This window comes from Oncorhynchus nerka, linkage group LG14 (assembly GCF_034236695.1).
Source record: "Oncorhynchus nerka isolate Pitt River linkage group LG14, Oner_Uvic_2.0, whole genome shotgun sequence".
Classification (NCBI taxonomy): domain Eukaryota; kingdom Metazoa; phylum Chordata; class Actinopteri; order Salmoniformes; family Salmonidae; genus Oncorhynchus; species Oncorhynchus nerka.
In genome coordinates, this window is record NC_088409.1 from 54300473 (window position 1) to 54317632 (window position 17160).

The following is a 17160-nucleotide window of genomic DNA, read 5'->3' on the forward strand; positions in this document are numbered from 1 at the left end:
CTTTTCTGCCTCTCCCACTCAGGTGATGTGTACTTCGCGGCCTATAATTATACCTTCGGGACAGGTTGGTCACAGCAGCTATGTCCGTGTGGCTCTATCTGGCCTGTGTTGTGTTGAGGAGTCAGTCAGTCAGTGGCATATCCGTCCCTGTGAATCAAGGCGGAAGAGGCTGTTAGTCCTCCCTCGGGGCAATTAATTATAGCAGACCTGTATGGTTGGAATAGGCTTTCCCCTGCCTAGTGTGAGCGTACCACACACACACACACATATGGGAGTGCAAGCATGCACACGCATGCACACACACACACACTACTCTCAAACAGCGGGATAGATAGTGAGAGGGGGAGGACAGTGACAGCATGAGCATTGCCAAATAGAAGCCCATGTCTTTATGAAGACATTCTTGTGAGTCAGTGTTGTGAATCGTTGGCCCTAATGCTAACCTTAACCTTGATTGAACTCGGTTGGCTCTGTTGAATTTCGAAGGCTGTTTGATTCCCGAATGAGAATAGACGACTAGACTGCAATGTATATTTGATTTTGAAATGGTCGAATAGCCCATTGGTTTAGCCATAAGCATATTTCTTAATCCAGAGTGAATATTGATTGATATTGACTTTTATCACAATATATACTTACTGTAGGCCTACAATGAATGGCGACAGCAGAAAATATGATGTTGAAAGGGGGAGTTACAGTAACTGGATATGGGAAGACTGGTAGATCACTTCAAGTTGTCTGCTGCTGAACTTGTCTGACTAAACCATGTGCTAGTCTCATTTTCAATGAGGGGTTGAGGAGAGGGAGAAGTGTGTGTGTGTGTGTGTGCGCGTGTGCGAACGTACGTGTGTGTGTGTGTGTGTGTGTGTGAGGACAAACAGCTCTGCTTTCACCTCTATGGCTCTAGCTGTTGGATGACCCCACATGTGGACAATAAGGTCACACTTCACCTCAAACCACCTTTTTGGATGCTGCCTTCAAATGAAATAAAGACACGTTTCTTTGTGACCGTGGATTGTGCAGCTACAACACAGCAGAGCCATCCAAATAACAGCAGAGCCATCCAAATAACTAAAATAACAGCAGAGCCATCCAAATAACAGCAGAGCCATCCAAATAACTAAAATAACAGCAGAGCCATCCAAATAACTGTATTTCTATGTGTACTTCCGAATGGTTAAATGTTGTATCCTCTGCTCTCCCGATAGTGAGAGAAAGCAGCAGTCTCACTTGATCCATTGTTCTCATCCTTGTCATATGCCCTTCAAATCAATGTACTGTATTTGATGTTTGACATGTACTAATTGCCTAACTAATGTCCACCAAGCCACTAATCCACTAGTCCTACAGAACACCTCCTATTGTATATTGACCTCCAGAAAATGTACTTCCTGACAAAGCACACAAGTAATAATGTATGAAGTTATAAAGATACTTGAATCATCCCGTACCTCATTGATAAGACATATGGCAATGGTTGTGTAGTGACCAGCAGGTTTCGCAGCTTCTATACTAAAGACGTTATGGAGATAGGAGGAGGGCAGCCTATTTTTTTCTCTCACCGTAGTAACAGTCCCCTGGCAACGGACCAGAGTGCCAATTATTGCTAAAGTCCCCCAGGTTCTCCCATCTCACTCTGTGTATTGGTAGCATCAGCAGCGCCGGGAAAGTTTAGAAGCTTCATCGCATCAGGGGAAAACGCCATCGCTGACACAGTATGTCATTGGGATGTGTTTAATGATTCTTTTACCATGACATATTCGATTCCAAGATAGAGCTTTCGAGTACATTTGTGATTTTATTTTATTAACGTCTATTGTTTTTTACAATCCTGTTTTTCATATTTCTGTTACCGTGAGTCAGAACAGTGAGAATATTTCAAATGTCTTGATGGCAGTAGATGGAAATGTTTCCGCAATTATGAGATGATAGCAATAGACTGATGATATTTTATCAGTGAATTTAGTGTGCAGTTGAAAATAATAATGCAAAATGAAAAAATGTTGATGGTCCTGTAATTGTTTTCTGGATTATAGATGAATTGAGACAGTAAAATCAATAAATGTAGTGATGAATCATTTTCAAGTCTCAGTTCCAATCTAGTCTATTGCAGTATTTCAATAGTGGCTCCTGTGTTGCAGTCATAGCATCTCCCTGTATTTCCCAGGGCTCTGACCCTGGCCATATAGGCTCCTTTGCAGGAGGACGGGGGCTCCAAACCTTCCTCCTGCTGGATTAGTGCGAGCGAGAGAGAGAGAGAGAGAGAGAGAGAGAGAGCTAGAGAGAGAACGAGAACGAGAACGTGAGAGACACATAGAGGATTCAGCATGGGGTCCAGCTCCTCTTCCTACGCCCCAAAAACCATCTATTTGGACGTGGATGGAAAGGTTCAGAAGGTGGGTCCTCCTCTATCAGGTTTATATTATCTGTATTTTCCCTATTCCTTTTTCAGATTTCCCCCCACCCCGATTTCTAACTGATACTAATCTCTCTAGAGATCCCTCTTTATGAAACCTCATAAACTAATTGTCTCTCTTTTTTTCCCATTATTTTTTATCTTCAAACATTTTCTCGAAGTGTATCTATTATTCTCCGGATCAGCTGAGTTAACAGATTGAGCCATCAGCTATTTTCTCTACCGTAGCTAGTCAGCATACTTGAAATGAAGTATTGAACACCAAGAATGAGTCTCTTATTACCTATCCATGAGTTCCATCCATTTTCATTAGCACATATCCTGGTTGACCAGAAAATGAGATCCACAGACACAGTATCCATGTTCTTCTCTCTGTGTGAGAGAGGATGTACTCTGAGCTAGTCAGTGGGAGGGCTGGGGTCTCTCCGTGGGGACTCCTGTATCAGAGTTATACTCTCCAAAGTACCTTGTGTGATTACATCTCTTCGATCATTGAGGTCCCTGGCTGCAATGATGGAGTCAACCAATAGACAGACTGGATGGTGAAATGGTGTATGTTTTTTGCTAGTATTGGTAGGCTACACTTAGAATCCAGTGTGGTTTGACTACTGTAAGAATCAGGTGACCAAATCAAAAGCTCACCAAAGTCATATAATCTCTAGGTGGCTAATGATCTTGACACAATGTGGGTTCATTATGGCTCCCCGGTTTTTGTTGGTTACCACACACCTAATCTCCTGCACCAGTCATGCTGTGCCACCTTGTTGCCTGTATGTTCTGTTCATTTCTACATTTGTGGTGAAAAAGTTGTGAATTCTCCTCAAAACATGAGTCAGGTGTGAGGCCTCGGAAATAGCTGTGTTTTCAATAAGCCAAGAGGTGGTGTGACATTGTGTTTCACAGGTGTTTGTGGCATATGAGCACAGACAGTGCCACCTGTTGCTAGCATGTTCTATGCCTCCATTGTTTTCTACTCCCCCCTGAGTCTGAGGAAAACTAGACATGGTCCTGTGAGGCTCAGTTGGTGAAAGCACGTTGCTTTCAAGGGTTAAGGTTAAATTCTCGCAAGGATCACATTCACAACGTATGCCCCTCACTGTACTGTAAGGAAAACCAGAATTGTTTGGTGGACTAATTCATTATCAAAGGGGGAAGAAACAGAACATGATATTTGTGAGGGTAGAAACATCACTAGCCTACCCAGTATGTTCTTGTTATCGCAGCTCCCGGGCCATTGCACTGTAATCATGTAATACATATACTGTAGATAACAATATAGGCTACTGTGTCTCATATTTGCTCTCATCATATGCTTCAACATTGTGGTGTGAGTGTCACCACCGACTCAGAAGATTGGGTGATCTCGCTCTCTGAGGCCGATGTGAGTAAATCACTAAGAACTTAAAATGCTACGGGCCAAAGTCTTTCATCAGGTCAATGGTATTCCAGGGCGCGTTCTCAGAGCATGCGCAGAACAGCTGGCATGCATATTCATGGTAATTTTCAACCTCTCCTTAGCCCAGTCTGTAATCCCCACATGTTTTAAGATAACCACCATCATTCCTGTTCCCAAGAACTCTAAGGGTTCATGCCACAATGACTACCGCCCTGTAGCACTCACATCTGTAATCAGGAAGTGCTTTGAGAGGCTGGCTATGGCACACATCAACTTCATCATCCCAGAGGAAAAAGGAATACCAACGTGAGAATGCTGTTCATTGACTAGAGCTCAGTGTTCAACACTATTGTCCCCTCCAAGCTCGTCACCAAGCTTAGGACCCTGGGACTGAACACCTCCCTCTGCAACTGGATCCTGGACTTCCTAACAGGCCGACCCCAGGTGGGGAGGGTAGGCAACATCACCTCCACAACGCTGACCCTCAACACGAGGGCCCCACAGGGGTGTGTGCTTACTCCCTTCTATACTCCTTGTTCAACCACAACTGCGTGGCCACGCACAACTCCAACACCATCATCAAGTTTGCTGACGACACAACGGTGGTAGGCCTGATCACCAGAGACGATGATACATCCTACAGGGAGGATGTCAGTGACCTGGCAGTGTGGGGCAGTGTGGGGTCGGAAACAACGACCTCTCCCTCAACGTCAGTAAGACCAAGGAGCTGATCGTGGACTACAGGAAAGGGGTGGGGCAAGTACTCCCCCATCCACATCGACGGGGCTGCAGTGGAGCAGGTCAAGAGCTTCAAGTTCTTCAGTATCTAAATCACCTCGAACTTAAAATGCTATGGGCTCTCAAATCCTCAAAAAGTTCTATAGCTGTACCATTGAGAGCATCTTGACTGGCCGCTTGGTATGGCAATAGTACCGCCCTCGATCGCATGGCACGACAGAGGGTGTTAAGGACAGCCCAGTACATAATGGGACCGAGCTCCCTGCCATCCAGGACCTCTATATCAAAGAGGTGTGAAAGGAAGGCCCTGAAAATCGATTCCCACCACCTAAGCCATATAGACTATTCTCTAGTGCTGAGCGATTAATCGAAATGTCAGTAATTTTTCCATGTCAGCTCAATTACTTGAATTCCATTTCATTCATTTTTTTTCTCCTGTGGGCTCAATGCGCACATTGCACTGCAGTTTCTTTCGAGATTTTTCCGATAATATGCCCGAACGGTGTGATGTAGTAAGGAGTTGTAGTTTACAACAGGACACATGTTCTACATAGTTTAGTGCAGAAAACGTGATAATAAACTACAATGACCATTATCCATTGCGGGGCTAAACTTCTCCAGTCTATGTTTATTTTACGCTTGCTTATGTAGGAGACAGAAGAATGTGAGATCAAGAAGTGGTACATAGAGAGCAGTTTCTTCAAGAGGTATCTCTACCTGAAAATACATGATCTAAGTGATTGGTCGTTGGTATTCAGCAGTTATAAAAGCATGCTGTATTTACCTTGTAGCACTACTAAAATATTGATTTTGTCAGACAGCATAGGCAGCAGCTCTATAGAGGTGAGATGATGACTTGGAATGAAATAATAAAGTAATCAAATAAAACAAATGTAATATACACAACAACTGAAATATTTTATTAAAGTAAAGTAATGTGAATAAATGATGGTTAACAAGTGATAAGCAGTAATGGGCAGTCACTACCATCATGGGACTTTTATTAATTGTTTTAATCTGTGTTGTTACAGCATTCAACCCACATAGTGCATTTAACGTTGAAAAAAAATAATTGAAACCGAAATCAACATTTTGATACTTAAAAAAAAATGATCGAATCCGAAACAGAAACCTCAGAAAGCACTTAACACTTTTTGTTCTACCTTGTCATTTTTACATTGTTATTGATTGCTGCATTGTTGGGGTTAGAGTTCGCAAGAAAGGCATTTCACTGTACTTGTGCACGTGACATTAAAACTTGAAACTTCTCTTATAGAATGTTGCATGTTATTCAATGGGTGGATTTAATCCTAGATGCTGATTGGTTAAAACCCCTTTCCAGCCAGTGTCTATTTGCAATGTTGCATTTGGTAGCATTTCAAATAGCTACTGCTTCTCTAATAGACCTGTCCTCCAATTTCTTTGGCTCATTAAATCTTGAATGCATTCCGGAATAAAAATGGTCAATTCCTTCTGCATATTTAACCCACTTAGCACAAGTGAATCTACCGGATTTTGTTACCTTTGTACACCGACAAGCCTATTCTTCAAGTCTGCTTTGATTTTGGATACATAGGGCCAGGCACTTAGTAAGCCCAGTATACTTGTGATGACACAAACCCCTGTTGTTTTGGTCGCATAGAGTGGTTCAAGTAGAGACCTGAAAGTGACACATGTCCATTCAAGGGCTCGGGAGTTTGAGGGATTGTCTACTGCATCTGCTTGTGCGAAAGATCTTCAAGTTGTTGGAGGCTAGCCAGCATCGCAAGCTTAGATACACTTTACTTGACAATGAATCTCAGACAGACACAATATGAAACGAATGTGTACCATCAGTATACCACAAATAGGAACTAACATTGTTAACGAAATGTATTATCTGTTTTGACATTTCTGTGTATATTGCTGTGGTTTACAGAGAATGATACACACTCTCTCGCTGGGTTGATGAAGCAAGTATTTGTTGCTAGTATGTTGACGGAGTGTCGTATTATCTACGAGTTTGGGTTGGTCCCTGACAAGGGTAGAGTTGTTGAGTTCACACACATTTTCAACTGCATATGCCTTTGTGATTTAGTCCTCAATATGGGGCGGCATTGGACTAGTAACCGGAAGGTTGCAAGTTCAAATCCCCGAGCTGACAAGGTACAAATCTGTCGTTCTGCCCCTGAACAGGCAGTTAACCCACTGTTCCTAGGCCGTCATTGAAAAGAAGAATTTGTTCTTAACTGACTTGCCTAGTTAAATAAAGGTAAAATAAAATAAAAAATATTTGAACTCATAACATACAGGGCTCACTTGAAAAAGAGATGTGGATCTTAATGTGACTTCCCTGTTTAAATAAAGGATAAATACCTTTTAAAAAACACAATTGTTTTCTCTTTCCACTGTAGCCTTTTTTTTCTGTGAGACTCAGGTCTCACAGAGAGCAAACTGTTTTCAGGTGGCTTGAGATGCATAGGGAGACAGACGACTCTCACCATTCGTCTGCCCTTTTTTTTCAGGTGGTTTTCAGTCGGCATTGTAGCCCGTGTGACATCAAGGAGCTCCTTTGTTCCTCGTCCAACATCCCCAGGTCAGTGACATTTCAGCTGCAGCCCGTCTCCTTCCCTCGTCTCTCACGCCATTCTCTCACAGTCACACATCAGTCGAAAGTATGTACGACACACAGCACATTTGTTTCAAGTTCACTACAAACGTATCGTCTCTCTCTATCCTGACTGAGCTTCATGAATGATAAGTAAAACTACAAGTAAACAACAAGCGACAAGCTTCGCGTGTGTTGCGTTTTAGAGCATGTGAACAAGAAATGTAGGTTGCATTCTTAATGGATCTCTATATTAGGGTGCTTTCTGGAACGTATCCTTATTATTTATTATTGTTGTTCCCCCTCCGTAGGAATACTGCCATCATGATGGTGGATCCTGAAGGGGCCCTGGTGTCCATAGACCCGACCATGCCTACCAACTCTCCCAAGTAACACGGCACCTTTACCCTAATCACCAAATCTCAATGATGCAGTATTTGCTCGATTGAGCTCAGTCATAGAAAAGATTGAGCTCAGTCATAGAAAGGCATTCCTGACGGTTGTTAATCCAAAGAATGCATAGCCTATGTACTATGCGTAAAAATACTTTTCAAATGTTATGTAATCAACGACTTGATGAATGACGTTGGAATGTTACTGACATGTTTTACAGCTCCTTGTACAAAGTCATTTCTTTGTCCACCGGTCAGCTCGGAGGTGAAGTACCAGCATGATAGTTCAAATTCAGCAAACACTTTTTAACCTTTGACCTTTTAGATCTTAATTCATTCTTACTGGCATAACTCACAGAAAGCTATCACAACCAAACGTAAAAACAAAGTTAAAACAACTCTGGGGTACTAAACATAATTTTTGATCACTAGAGTGATTTCTTTTTGTTTGTTTGCGCCCACAGAGAAAGAAGACATGTTTCAAAATGTGTTATCTCAGGTGGCAGAGCAGTTCAGCAGGTAATTAGTGTGTTTATGTTTCACTGCAGACAGAAGCATTGCGCTTTCTGCAGAAATACCCTCACCAGGGCCTTTTCAAACAAACCCCTTTCACATATTTTTTTTGCAGGGCTTTCCGAATCAACGAGCTGAAAACTGAGGTGACCAACAGACTGGCCATGTTGGAGAAAAGAGTTGAGTGTATGTGCAAGGTTTTTTTTGTTGTTTGACTATCGGTGTGTTTCTCTCTTTGTGCGTGTGTTGCTTCACTGTTACTGAATTCACCACTTTAGGTACTAACAGTCGTGTTGCCGTTACAGTGGAGGGACTGAAGGTTGTGGAGATTGAGAAGTGCAAAAATGACCTAAAGAAACTACGAGATGAGATGACATCCAGAGGCGGAGGGAGGTACGATGACCTTTAACATAAATTACACTCACCAAGCCATGCTTCAGATTTCTTAGGATATTCTATAGTAAGACTTTTATGTTGGTTTTAAAATGTTGTTGCGATTTCGAGGAATCATACAGCTAGCAGATCAATGATACAAATATGATGTATTTTCTCGCATCTCTTCAGAGTCGGGAACTGTCCCTGCAAGTACAACTTCTCAGACGATGGGAAGAAACTTAATCCCAGACGTGACGTCCCAAGTTATCCAAAGGTACGGAATTAGGGGATTCTAGTAATATACAGTAGGCTATACGTTTTTTTTCTTCTCAAACCTAAAGATATGAATCACTTTGACATCATTAATCCTAGGACTGACGCTGTGACTTCTCTCTCATTTCTACAGTATACCTTATCCCAGGAGACTATTGAAGCACTGAAGAAGCCAACATTCGATGTCTGGCATTGGGAACACAACGAGGTTAGTTCTCTTGAGATTCATTTATCTTCTGATATCCATAATAATTCCATCCAGGCCCTATATAATCACATTTTTGTAGTAAAACATTTTGAAGTATTTTCTCGAGTTGTGAACTTAAAGGAATAACTACACTCAAAAACGATATTTTAGTATTTTTTTTCATTAGTCCAATTGTGCATGTCAGCAATCATATTTTCAAGATAGAGCACTTGTTGCGCCTTATGATGATGCGTGTAGTATTCTTTTAACTGTGTCTTTGAACGGTGGTTTAGATGCTGAGCTGCTTGGAGTACATGTACCATGACTTGGGACTGGTGAAGGAATTCAACATGAACCCCATCACTCTCAAACGCTGGCTGGTAAAAGGAGAACTCTATAAAAGCAATTACCTCAATGTGCAAGTGGATATGCAATTGATATGGAACAACAACTTCAAAGAAGAGAACCTAAAAGCATTGATGACTATTTGGATAGTTTGATTGACAGCTTTCTTTCTCACAGCTGGGCATTCAGGAGAACTATCGCAGCAACCCGTTCCACAACTTCCGCCACTGCTTCTGTGTCAGTCAGATGATGTATGGCATGATTAACCTGTGTAACCTGCCGGTAAGAAACGACTGTCCTAATATAATATCATTACAAGCCATTTTACCAGACACACGTGGTCTTTAACTAGGGTCCAGACATTTTTCCTGGTCAGGTCAGGTGGTAAGGAAAAACCTCCTGGCACCTTGTATTAGAGATTAGAGACATCAACACGTTCTGTGTGTGTTCCTCAGGAGAAGATGACTCTGACGGACATGGGCATTCTCATGACAGCTGCAGTGTGCCACGACCTGGACCACCCCGGCTACAACAACACGTAAGCGCCCAAAGGTTCCTACTCTGCGCCTCAGTTCCCACTGCTCTACAGCCTTGACTTAGATCTCTGAATAGATGTGGATGACAGACACAATACGGATGTTTTGGAACTCCTTAAATACTGTTATTACATGGTGGAAATGGTCCAATCCATACTTCCAGTTTTGATGTAAGGTCGGGAGTTCTGTCCTGACCATGTGACATGGCCAGGGTGAAACTCTGGGTCCTGGTGATTATAGGCTTCCCTGGTCAGGTCATGTTGTCAAGGAAGACTGATTCATGTCAGAGAGGTTTATTTTGCCTGTCAGGTATCAGATCAATGCTCGCACAGAGCTGGCTGTGCGTTACAACGATATATCTCCCCTGGAGAACCATCACTGCGCCGTGGCCTTCCAGATCCTCTCGCTGCCCGAGTGCAACATATTTGCCAACGTCGAGTTGGAGGCCTACAAGCAGATCAGACAGGTAGGTGGTGACCTAGGCTAATGCACAGTGATTCTTTCTGCATACCAAATGGCACCCTATTACCTACTTAGTGCACCACTATTGACAGAAGTAGTGCACTATATGGGGCGGCAGGTTGCCTAGTGGTTAGAGCGTTGGACTAGTAACCGAAAGGTTGCAAATTCGAATCACCGAGCTGACAAGGTAAAAAAATCTGTCATTCTGGCCCTGAACAAGGCAATGTTCCTAGGCCGCCATTGAAAATAATAATTTGTTCTTAACTGACTTGCCTAGTTAAATAAAGGTACAATAATAAAAATTTTAGCATACAGCCTTTGTCTCTTTGCATTTCCTTCTCTCTAACTAACCACAAGATGTTTTGAGTTGGCCTAAGGCAGGAGGGGGATTTCATCATTTGTGATGATTCCATCTCCCTTTTACAGGCCATCATTACCCTGATCTTGGCCACAGACATGGCCCGGCATGGAGAGATATTAGACTCCTTCAAACATAAAGTGGACAGCTTTGACTTCACCAACGAGGAGCATGTCACATGCGTACGTATTGTACATCACATGACATCAACTGACTATGTATACTTACATAGGGCAGCAGGGTAGCCTAGTGGTTAGAGTGTTGGACTTGTAACCGGAAGGTTGCAAGTTCAAACCCCCGAGCTGACAAGGTACAAATCTGTCGTTCTGCCCCTGAACAGGCAGTTAACCCACTGTTCCTAGGCCGTCATTGAAAATAAGAATTTGTTCTTAACTGACTTGCCTAGTTAAATTAAGGTAAAATAAATAAATAAAAACACCAAGATGTGCCAAATAGGCATACCTTTGTACCAGGAATAGCCTCAGCAAATGACAGAAACTTAGATGGGTGATCTATAACAAAGACAGGGATGGAAAAATAGGGCATACCCAAGAAAGACTTTGAATAGTGGCCTGGAGATACACTATATATACAAAGGTATGTGGACACCCCTTCAAATTAGGGGATTTGGCTATTTCAGCCACATCCGTTACTGACAGGTGTATAAAATTGAGCACGCGGCCATGCAATCTCCATAGACAAACATTTGGCAGTAGAAGGGCCTTACTGAAGAGCTCAGTGACTTTCAACTTGGCATTGTCATAGGATACCACCTTTCCAACAAGTCAGTTCGTCAAATTTCTGCCCTGATAGAGCTGCCCCGGTCAACTGTAAGTGCTGTTATTGTGAAGTGGAAACATCTAGGAACAACAACGTCTCGACCGTGAAGTGGTAGGCCACACAAGCTCGCAGAACAGGAAAGCTGAAGCACATACTGTGGCACAAAAATAACATCTGTCCTCGGTTGCAACACTCACTACCAAGTTCCAAACTGCCTCTGGAAGCAACGTCAGCACAATAACTGTTTGTCGGGAGCTTCATGAAATGGGTTTCCATGGCTGAGCAGCCGCACTAAGACCGCAAAGCCAAGTGTCAGCTGGAGTGGTGTAAAGCTCTCCTCCATTGGACTCTGGAGTAGTGGAAACGTGTTCTCTGAAGTAATTAATCAAGCTTTACCATTTGGCAGTCCGGTCTGGGGGATTCCAAGAGAACACTACCTGCCCGAATGCATAGTGCCAACTGTAAAGTTTGGTGGAAGAGAAATACTGGTCTGGGGCTGATTTTCATGGTTCGGGCTATGCCCCTTAGTTCCAGTGAAGGAAAGTCTTATCGCTTCACATACAATGACATTGTAGACGATTCTGAGCTTCCAACATTGTGGCAAAAGTTTTAGGGAAGGCCCTTTCCTGTTTCAGCATGAAAATGCCCCCATGCACAAAGCGAGGTCCATACAGAAATGATTTGTCGAGATCGGTGGGGAAGAACTTGACTGGCCTGCCCTGACCTCAACCCCATCGAACACCTTTGGGATGAATTGGAACACCGACCTGCGAGCCAGGCCTAATCGCCCAACATCGGTGCCCGACCTCACTAATGCTCTTATGGCTGAATGGAAGCAAGTCCCCACAGCAATGTTCCAACATCTATCGGAAAGCTTTCCAGAAGATTGGAGGCTGTTTATAGCAGAAAAGGGGAGGTCAACTCCATATTAATGCCCATGATTTTGGAAAGCGATGTTCGACAAGGAGGTGTCTACATACTTTTGGTCGTGTAGTGTTATGTGATTATTAAGAACGTACTGTAAACTCACTCCACAGCTATCTGGAAATGTTGCAGACGGAGATATCGAACTAGATATTTTTTGATAGCTCAAACGGTTGGTATGTTGTCAAAGAGGGCAGTCATGTGTGTCTCTAAGCAGAGGATCACTGGTCCAAGCCCGATACAGTGGAAGACAGGGACAGGGTCGGTGGAAGACGCTAAACTGTTAGCAGCACACGGATGTCCGTTTCATGGATGTCAGTCCGGTCCTATCCTATGGAATAAAGCCAGAGGGTTCTAAGATAAAGTGCCTGTGTAAACCTTAAGTGCTCCAAAGCTTTTTACCACAAGCACAGTGCCGTGAAAAAGTATTTGCCCCCTTTTAAAATGTTCTCTACTTTTGCATTATTTTTGATACTGAATGTTATCAGATCTTCAACCAAAACCTAATATTAGATCAAGGGAACGAACCGTAAGTGAACAAATAACACAACAATTACATACTTATTACAGGTTCCCTTGATCTAATATTAGGTTTTGGTTGAAGATCTGATAACATTCCCGAATAAAAGAATATGCAAAAATAGAGAACAATCAGAAAGTGGACAGACACTTTTTCACTGAACTGTAGACCTTTCCTGAAAAGCCACACTAGCTAGCCAATGCTAAGAACTATGGTTGTGTTGCCATGACGCACAGTGAAAATGACTCTGTATTCCTTGGCTGTTATGTGTGCAGCTGAAGATGGTTCTGATCAAATGCTGCGACATCTCCAACGAGGTCCGGCCAACAGAGGTGGCCGAACCCTGGGTGGACTGTCTGCTGGAGGAGTACTTCATGCAGGTGACCTCGATTGAGTCTAATCATGTCTAATAATGTGTAATAAGAAAGTCTAATAATAGTGAGTCGAGTAATGGTGTTGATTGGATTTTTGGAGTAAAAACAGGATTCGGCTGTCACTCTTGAAGTTGTGCATGCTTTCTTTAGAAGGGTCAACAAACAAAAAAAATCATCGACATTTCGGCCATCTTGGCCTTCATCGGGGCGAGTCTGTCGATAAGAATGATGTCATGAAAGAGCGGAGGTGACATGTACAAACCCTCCTGTCTCGGGAATTGACAGAGTGACAGGGAGAAGACTGAAGGGCTGCCGGTGGCTCCGTTTATGGACAGAGACAAAGTGACCAAGCCCACTGCCCAGATCGGATTCATCAAGTTTGTCCTCATCCCAATGTTTGAGACAGTCCTGAAGGTAGGCGTGTGTGTTTTAACCACAAAGCAAATGTCACAGCATAGACATAGTGTGTAAGCGCAGTATGCACGTGGCAGTGTTGGCGTTTGTGCACACGAGCGTGTGTGCATGTGTGCCGCCTGTGAGTGTTTGTGTGTGCTTCCGTTTGTACACGTCTCTTATATTTCATGACCTCTTGAAAACAATGCCAGTGGATAATTGCATATTGACTAGAAAAGGCTGCTGTCCTGAATAACTACCCACCAACCTCCCCTGTGTGTGTTGCAGCTCTTCCCCCAGATTGAGGAGATCATGGTGCAGCCTCTGAGAGACTCGAGAGACCACTATGAGGAGCTGAAGCAGATCGATGACGCCATGACAGAGGTATGAAAACAGTTCACATTTAATAATTACAATGTCCTTCAGGGTTGGGGTCAATTCCATTTCAACTCCAGTCAAATTCCAATTCCCGATTTTCCTCGTTGGAAAAACATTGGACAGAATTGGAATTTCTTATTAGTCACGATCAACCAGGGTATTTGTATCCTGGGGAGGTGTCCAACCACTTTCTAACATAAAGGTGTGTCTTTTGTTCAATGAGGCACAGAAGAAGAAAACGGAAAATATGTCATTAGGAGGGAAGAAGAAGTAAGCTTTGCTGCTGCTGTGAGCACAGTGGTACTGTGTAAGTAACGGACTCTGATTGGCCGGTAGTGTTAGTCCTGAGTGCCCCCTCTCTCTTCTGCCTCTCTCCAGTCTGCCAACAACAACACTGCTGCAAGCTAGTGAGCTCGCTATAGTAGGAGCACAAAGTTTTCTTCTACTACGACCGCACAATATTTTCATCACTCTGAATTTGCTTTCGAAAAAAGAACCGAATAAACCAAAATAATCAGCTCAACTCTACTGCATTTAAAAAAAAAAAAAGTGTTTTCACAAAAATAACAACAGACTGTTTGAGTACTTGGAACCACTAGCAAGATGAGGCTCTTCCGTTGAAGATGAGGTTTATAGTTAAATGATTCAGTTCTATAGTATTCCCCTCCAATTAGCACCAATCAGTCCTGGCCCTTGGGAGGGAGGGCACTCACCTCAACACCAAAAAACTAAGCGGGGTCATTTACATAGACCTGCAGCCCAGTGGCAAAAGCAAAGTGGTGAAAACGTTGCGCTGTCTAAACGTCATCAATGTGTGTAGTGGGATTCGTCACAAACTCATTGATAATGTTCTGACGACCGAATGGTATCTTCCCCGTCTACGATTTGACAGTTTTTCTCTCCCATTGCTGTGTGTGGTATTGCAAGGTCATAGTGTGCAAGATTTTCCACAGCGAAGAGCATTGTGATGGATGGAGCCAAATCACAATCAAGAATGCTTTGTCCTCTTAAAGCACATTGTGTGTGTGTGCGTGTGCGTGCGTGTGCGTGTGTGTGTGTGCCACTTACTCAGAATCCTGTCTCTGGAGAATGCAGTCTGATATCCTGATGTGCTTGTTTCATTTTAGGGCTCTGGCTCTCGTTTTATGATCCAAAAATTCAAAAAGGTTGTGGGTCGTCCTGATCTGCGTCTTTGAAGACAAGATGGAGGGTGAAAAGAGTTCTCTTCTACACACTGAGCCAGCCTCAGACTACATGAAACACCCTGGGTGATCTCCACTGTTTTGTTATGGACATTACAGAAGGACAATGTCTCTGTTTCAATGTCCACACTAGCATACTACTTAGGATGAAGTCATGTATCAGGGACATTGGAATATAGCCAATGTGTGTTCTTGGTGTAGTCTGTATTTTTTTTCTCATTTTTACTGTAATTTCTGAAAGCTAATTGGTCATTGTAGGTATCAATTACTGTGTTCACACAGGCAGCCTATTTCTGATCTTTTTGCCCAATAATTGGCAAAAGATCTGATCGGATTGATCAAAAGACCAAACATTTGGAAAATTGGTCTGTCTGTGTATACGCAGCCTATCATAATTTCTGAGTGACAATTGGTCATTGTAGGTATCAACATGCCATATTTTCTGCTTTCTGTTTTTAGTCACACTTGTTGATGTTGCCTATATTACAAATAGCAACTAAGTTGTATGCTAGAACACTCTCTTTTCCTTTTCAGTTCTCCTATTCAAATGCAAAACTGTTTCTGAAACCGTTTGAATAAATTGACTCTTGATTTAAACATGTCAAGTACACAGCATATTTTAACATAATTCTGAGGGTTAAACATTATTCCAACAAATTCAACAAATTATTCCCCAGTGTGTGCACTGAATTAATTTACATAAATTCATATTTTGAGGTTTGTGTATTAGCACATCCATTGTTGTGCAGTATATTCATTCTGAGATACATGTTGTAAGTTATTACAAAAGTGTTTCATTACAATCTAAAATGTTATTCTTTTATATTATATTTTTAGTTTTGCATAGCACATCCTACATAAACTGTGTAAAATACAGTACAGTTGTAAAACAAACATCCTTTTATATTACATTTGTCACCTAGTAATAAACTCCACCAGTATTTTGAAAAGGTACAGGTTATTAAGAAGAGATTAACATGCACAGTAGTGTCTGATTTTCATCTCAGAATGTAATTCTCATCGAAGGTTCATGCGTCATGCCATTGACTCTTCTATGATTGGTGCAGGGATGAATGAACCAATGGGAGGTCAAGCTCGGGAGTCTTTAAAAACGTATGTACTTTACTTGATATCTGTATTCTATTGTTTATGCTTCATGCACAATACGGATGGCCCTCGCTTACGCTTGGATTTCCTACTTATTGTCATTTAGGAAAACCATTTTAAGAGCGTAGTAGCCTATAGCTTAATGCTTTGACTGGGCATGTGTTGAAACAGGACCTCTTCGCCAGTTTTGTTGTACCACCCCAAGCTACCACATTTCTCTTTAGTGTCCCTCCACAAAGATAAGTGGGTGGTATTCAACAGGTACAGTAGATTTACTAGTGCCTGTTTTATAACCTTTTTTGATTGCAACCTGTTTCACATTTTCAAGAGTGATTATTGTCCATCTGTAAGACGATACTTACATGGTGATTACACTTTTTATGACCTACATGATTCGGATGACAATTGGATGATAAAGATTGCGGCCCCGAAGAATCCAAAGAGATAGGATGTCAATACTGACTTTAAGGTTTGCTGCAGGTCTGCTGCTAAAAGCTGATGACAAAACAGGGATGGAAAGAACTTTCCTCTGCTTGTTTCCTGTGCCAGTTGGCTTCATGTCCAAGACCTTTTCACCTCTTTTCTCAATCTGTTTGATGGGTTCTTGGGGCTGAACTTAGGTCCTGAGTATAGCCTAGTCCTTTTGTTTAGAGGGAAGTATCTTTATTCCTTGTGTTGCATGAAAGTAATCACTAGGCCTTGCTTGTAAACTATTTGTTTTAGGTCTTTGTTTGATTCTCACTGCAGTATAATTTTGCTGTTTTCTTTCATTCCAATTACTCATAAACACCCCTCAGACATGTACTATCCTGTTGATGATGGGGCAGCAAGAGAGTGAGATAACTCCCGAGACAATTATAACCTTTTTACATCACTCAAGTTTGTTCAAAGAAAGGACAACTCT

At 42.4% G+C, this 17160-nt stretch overlaps 1 protein-coding gene across 1 annotated transcript; it reads left to right on the forward strand.

Moving 5' to 3' along the window:
* Nucleotides 1-1629: 1629 nt before the first annotated feature.
* LOC115141487 (high affinity cGMP-specific 3',5'-cyclic phosphodiesterase 9A-like) lies at nucleotides 1630-15746 on the forward strand. The gene is made up of 19 exons (XM_029680384.2): nucleotides 1630-1715; nucleotides 2168-2396; nucleotides 7055-7125; nucleotides 7449-7526; nucleotides 7751-7794; nucleotides 7994-8048; nucleotides 8158-8228; nucleotides 8348-8435; nucleotides 8607-8691; nucleotides 8824-8898; nucleotides 9171-9257; nucleotides 9400-9504; nucleotides 9678-9760; nucleotides 10068-10224; nucleotides 10647-10760; nucleotides 13078-13182; nucleotides 13462-13590; nucleotides 13858-13953; nucleotides 15075-15746. Exons 2-19 carry the CDS (start codon nucleotides 2328-2330, stop codon nucleotides 15141-15143), a joined length of 1581 nt encoding a protein of 526 aa, XP_029536244.1. The 5' UTR covers nucleotides 1630-1715; nucleotides 2168-2327; the 3' UTR covers nucleotides 15144-15746.
* The last annotated feature ends 1414 nt before the right edge of the window (nucleotides 15747-17160 follow it).

Excerpts from the sequence above, each read along its gene's own strand:
- LOC115141487 (XM_029680384.2), top strand. The coding sequence starts at position 2,328 with ATGGGGTCCAGCTCCTCTTCCTACGCCCCAAAAACCATCTATTTGGAC. Across the intron at positions 7,527-7,750 it reads ATGCCTACCAACTCTCCCAA|CTCCTTGTACAAAGTCATTT; the intron begins GTAACACGGCAC and ends CATGTTTTACAG. Across the intron at positions 10,761-13,077 it reads ACGAGGAGCATGTCACATGC|CTGAAGATGGTTCTGATCAA; the intron begins GTACGTATTGTA and ends TTATGTGTGCAG.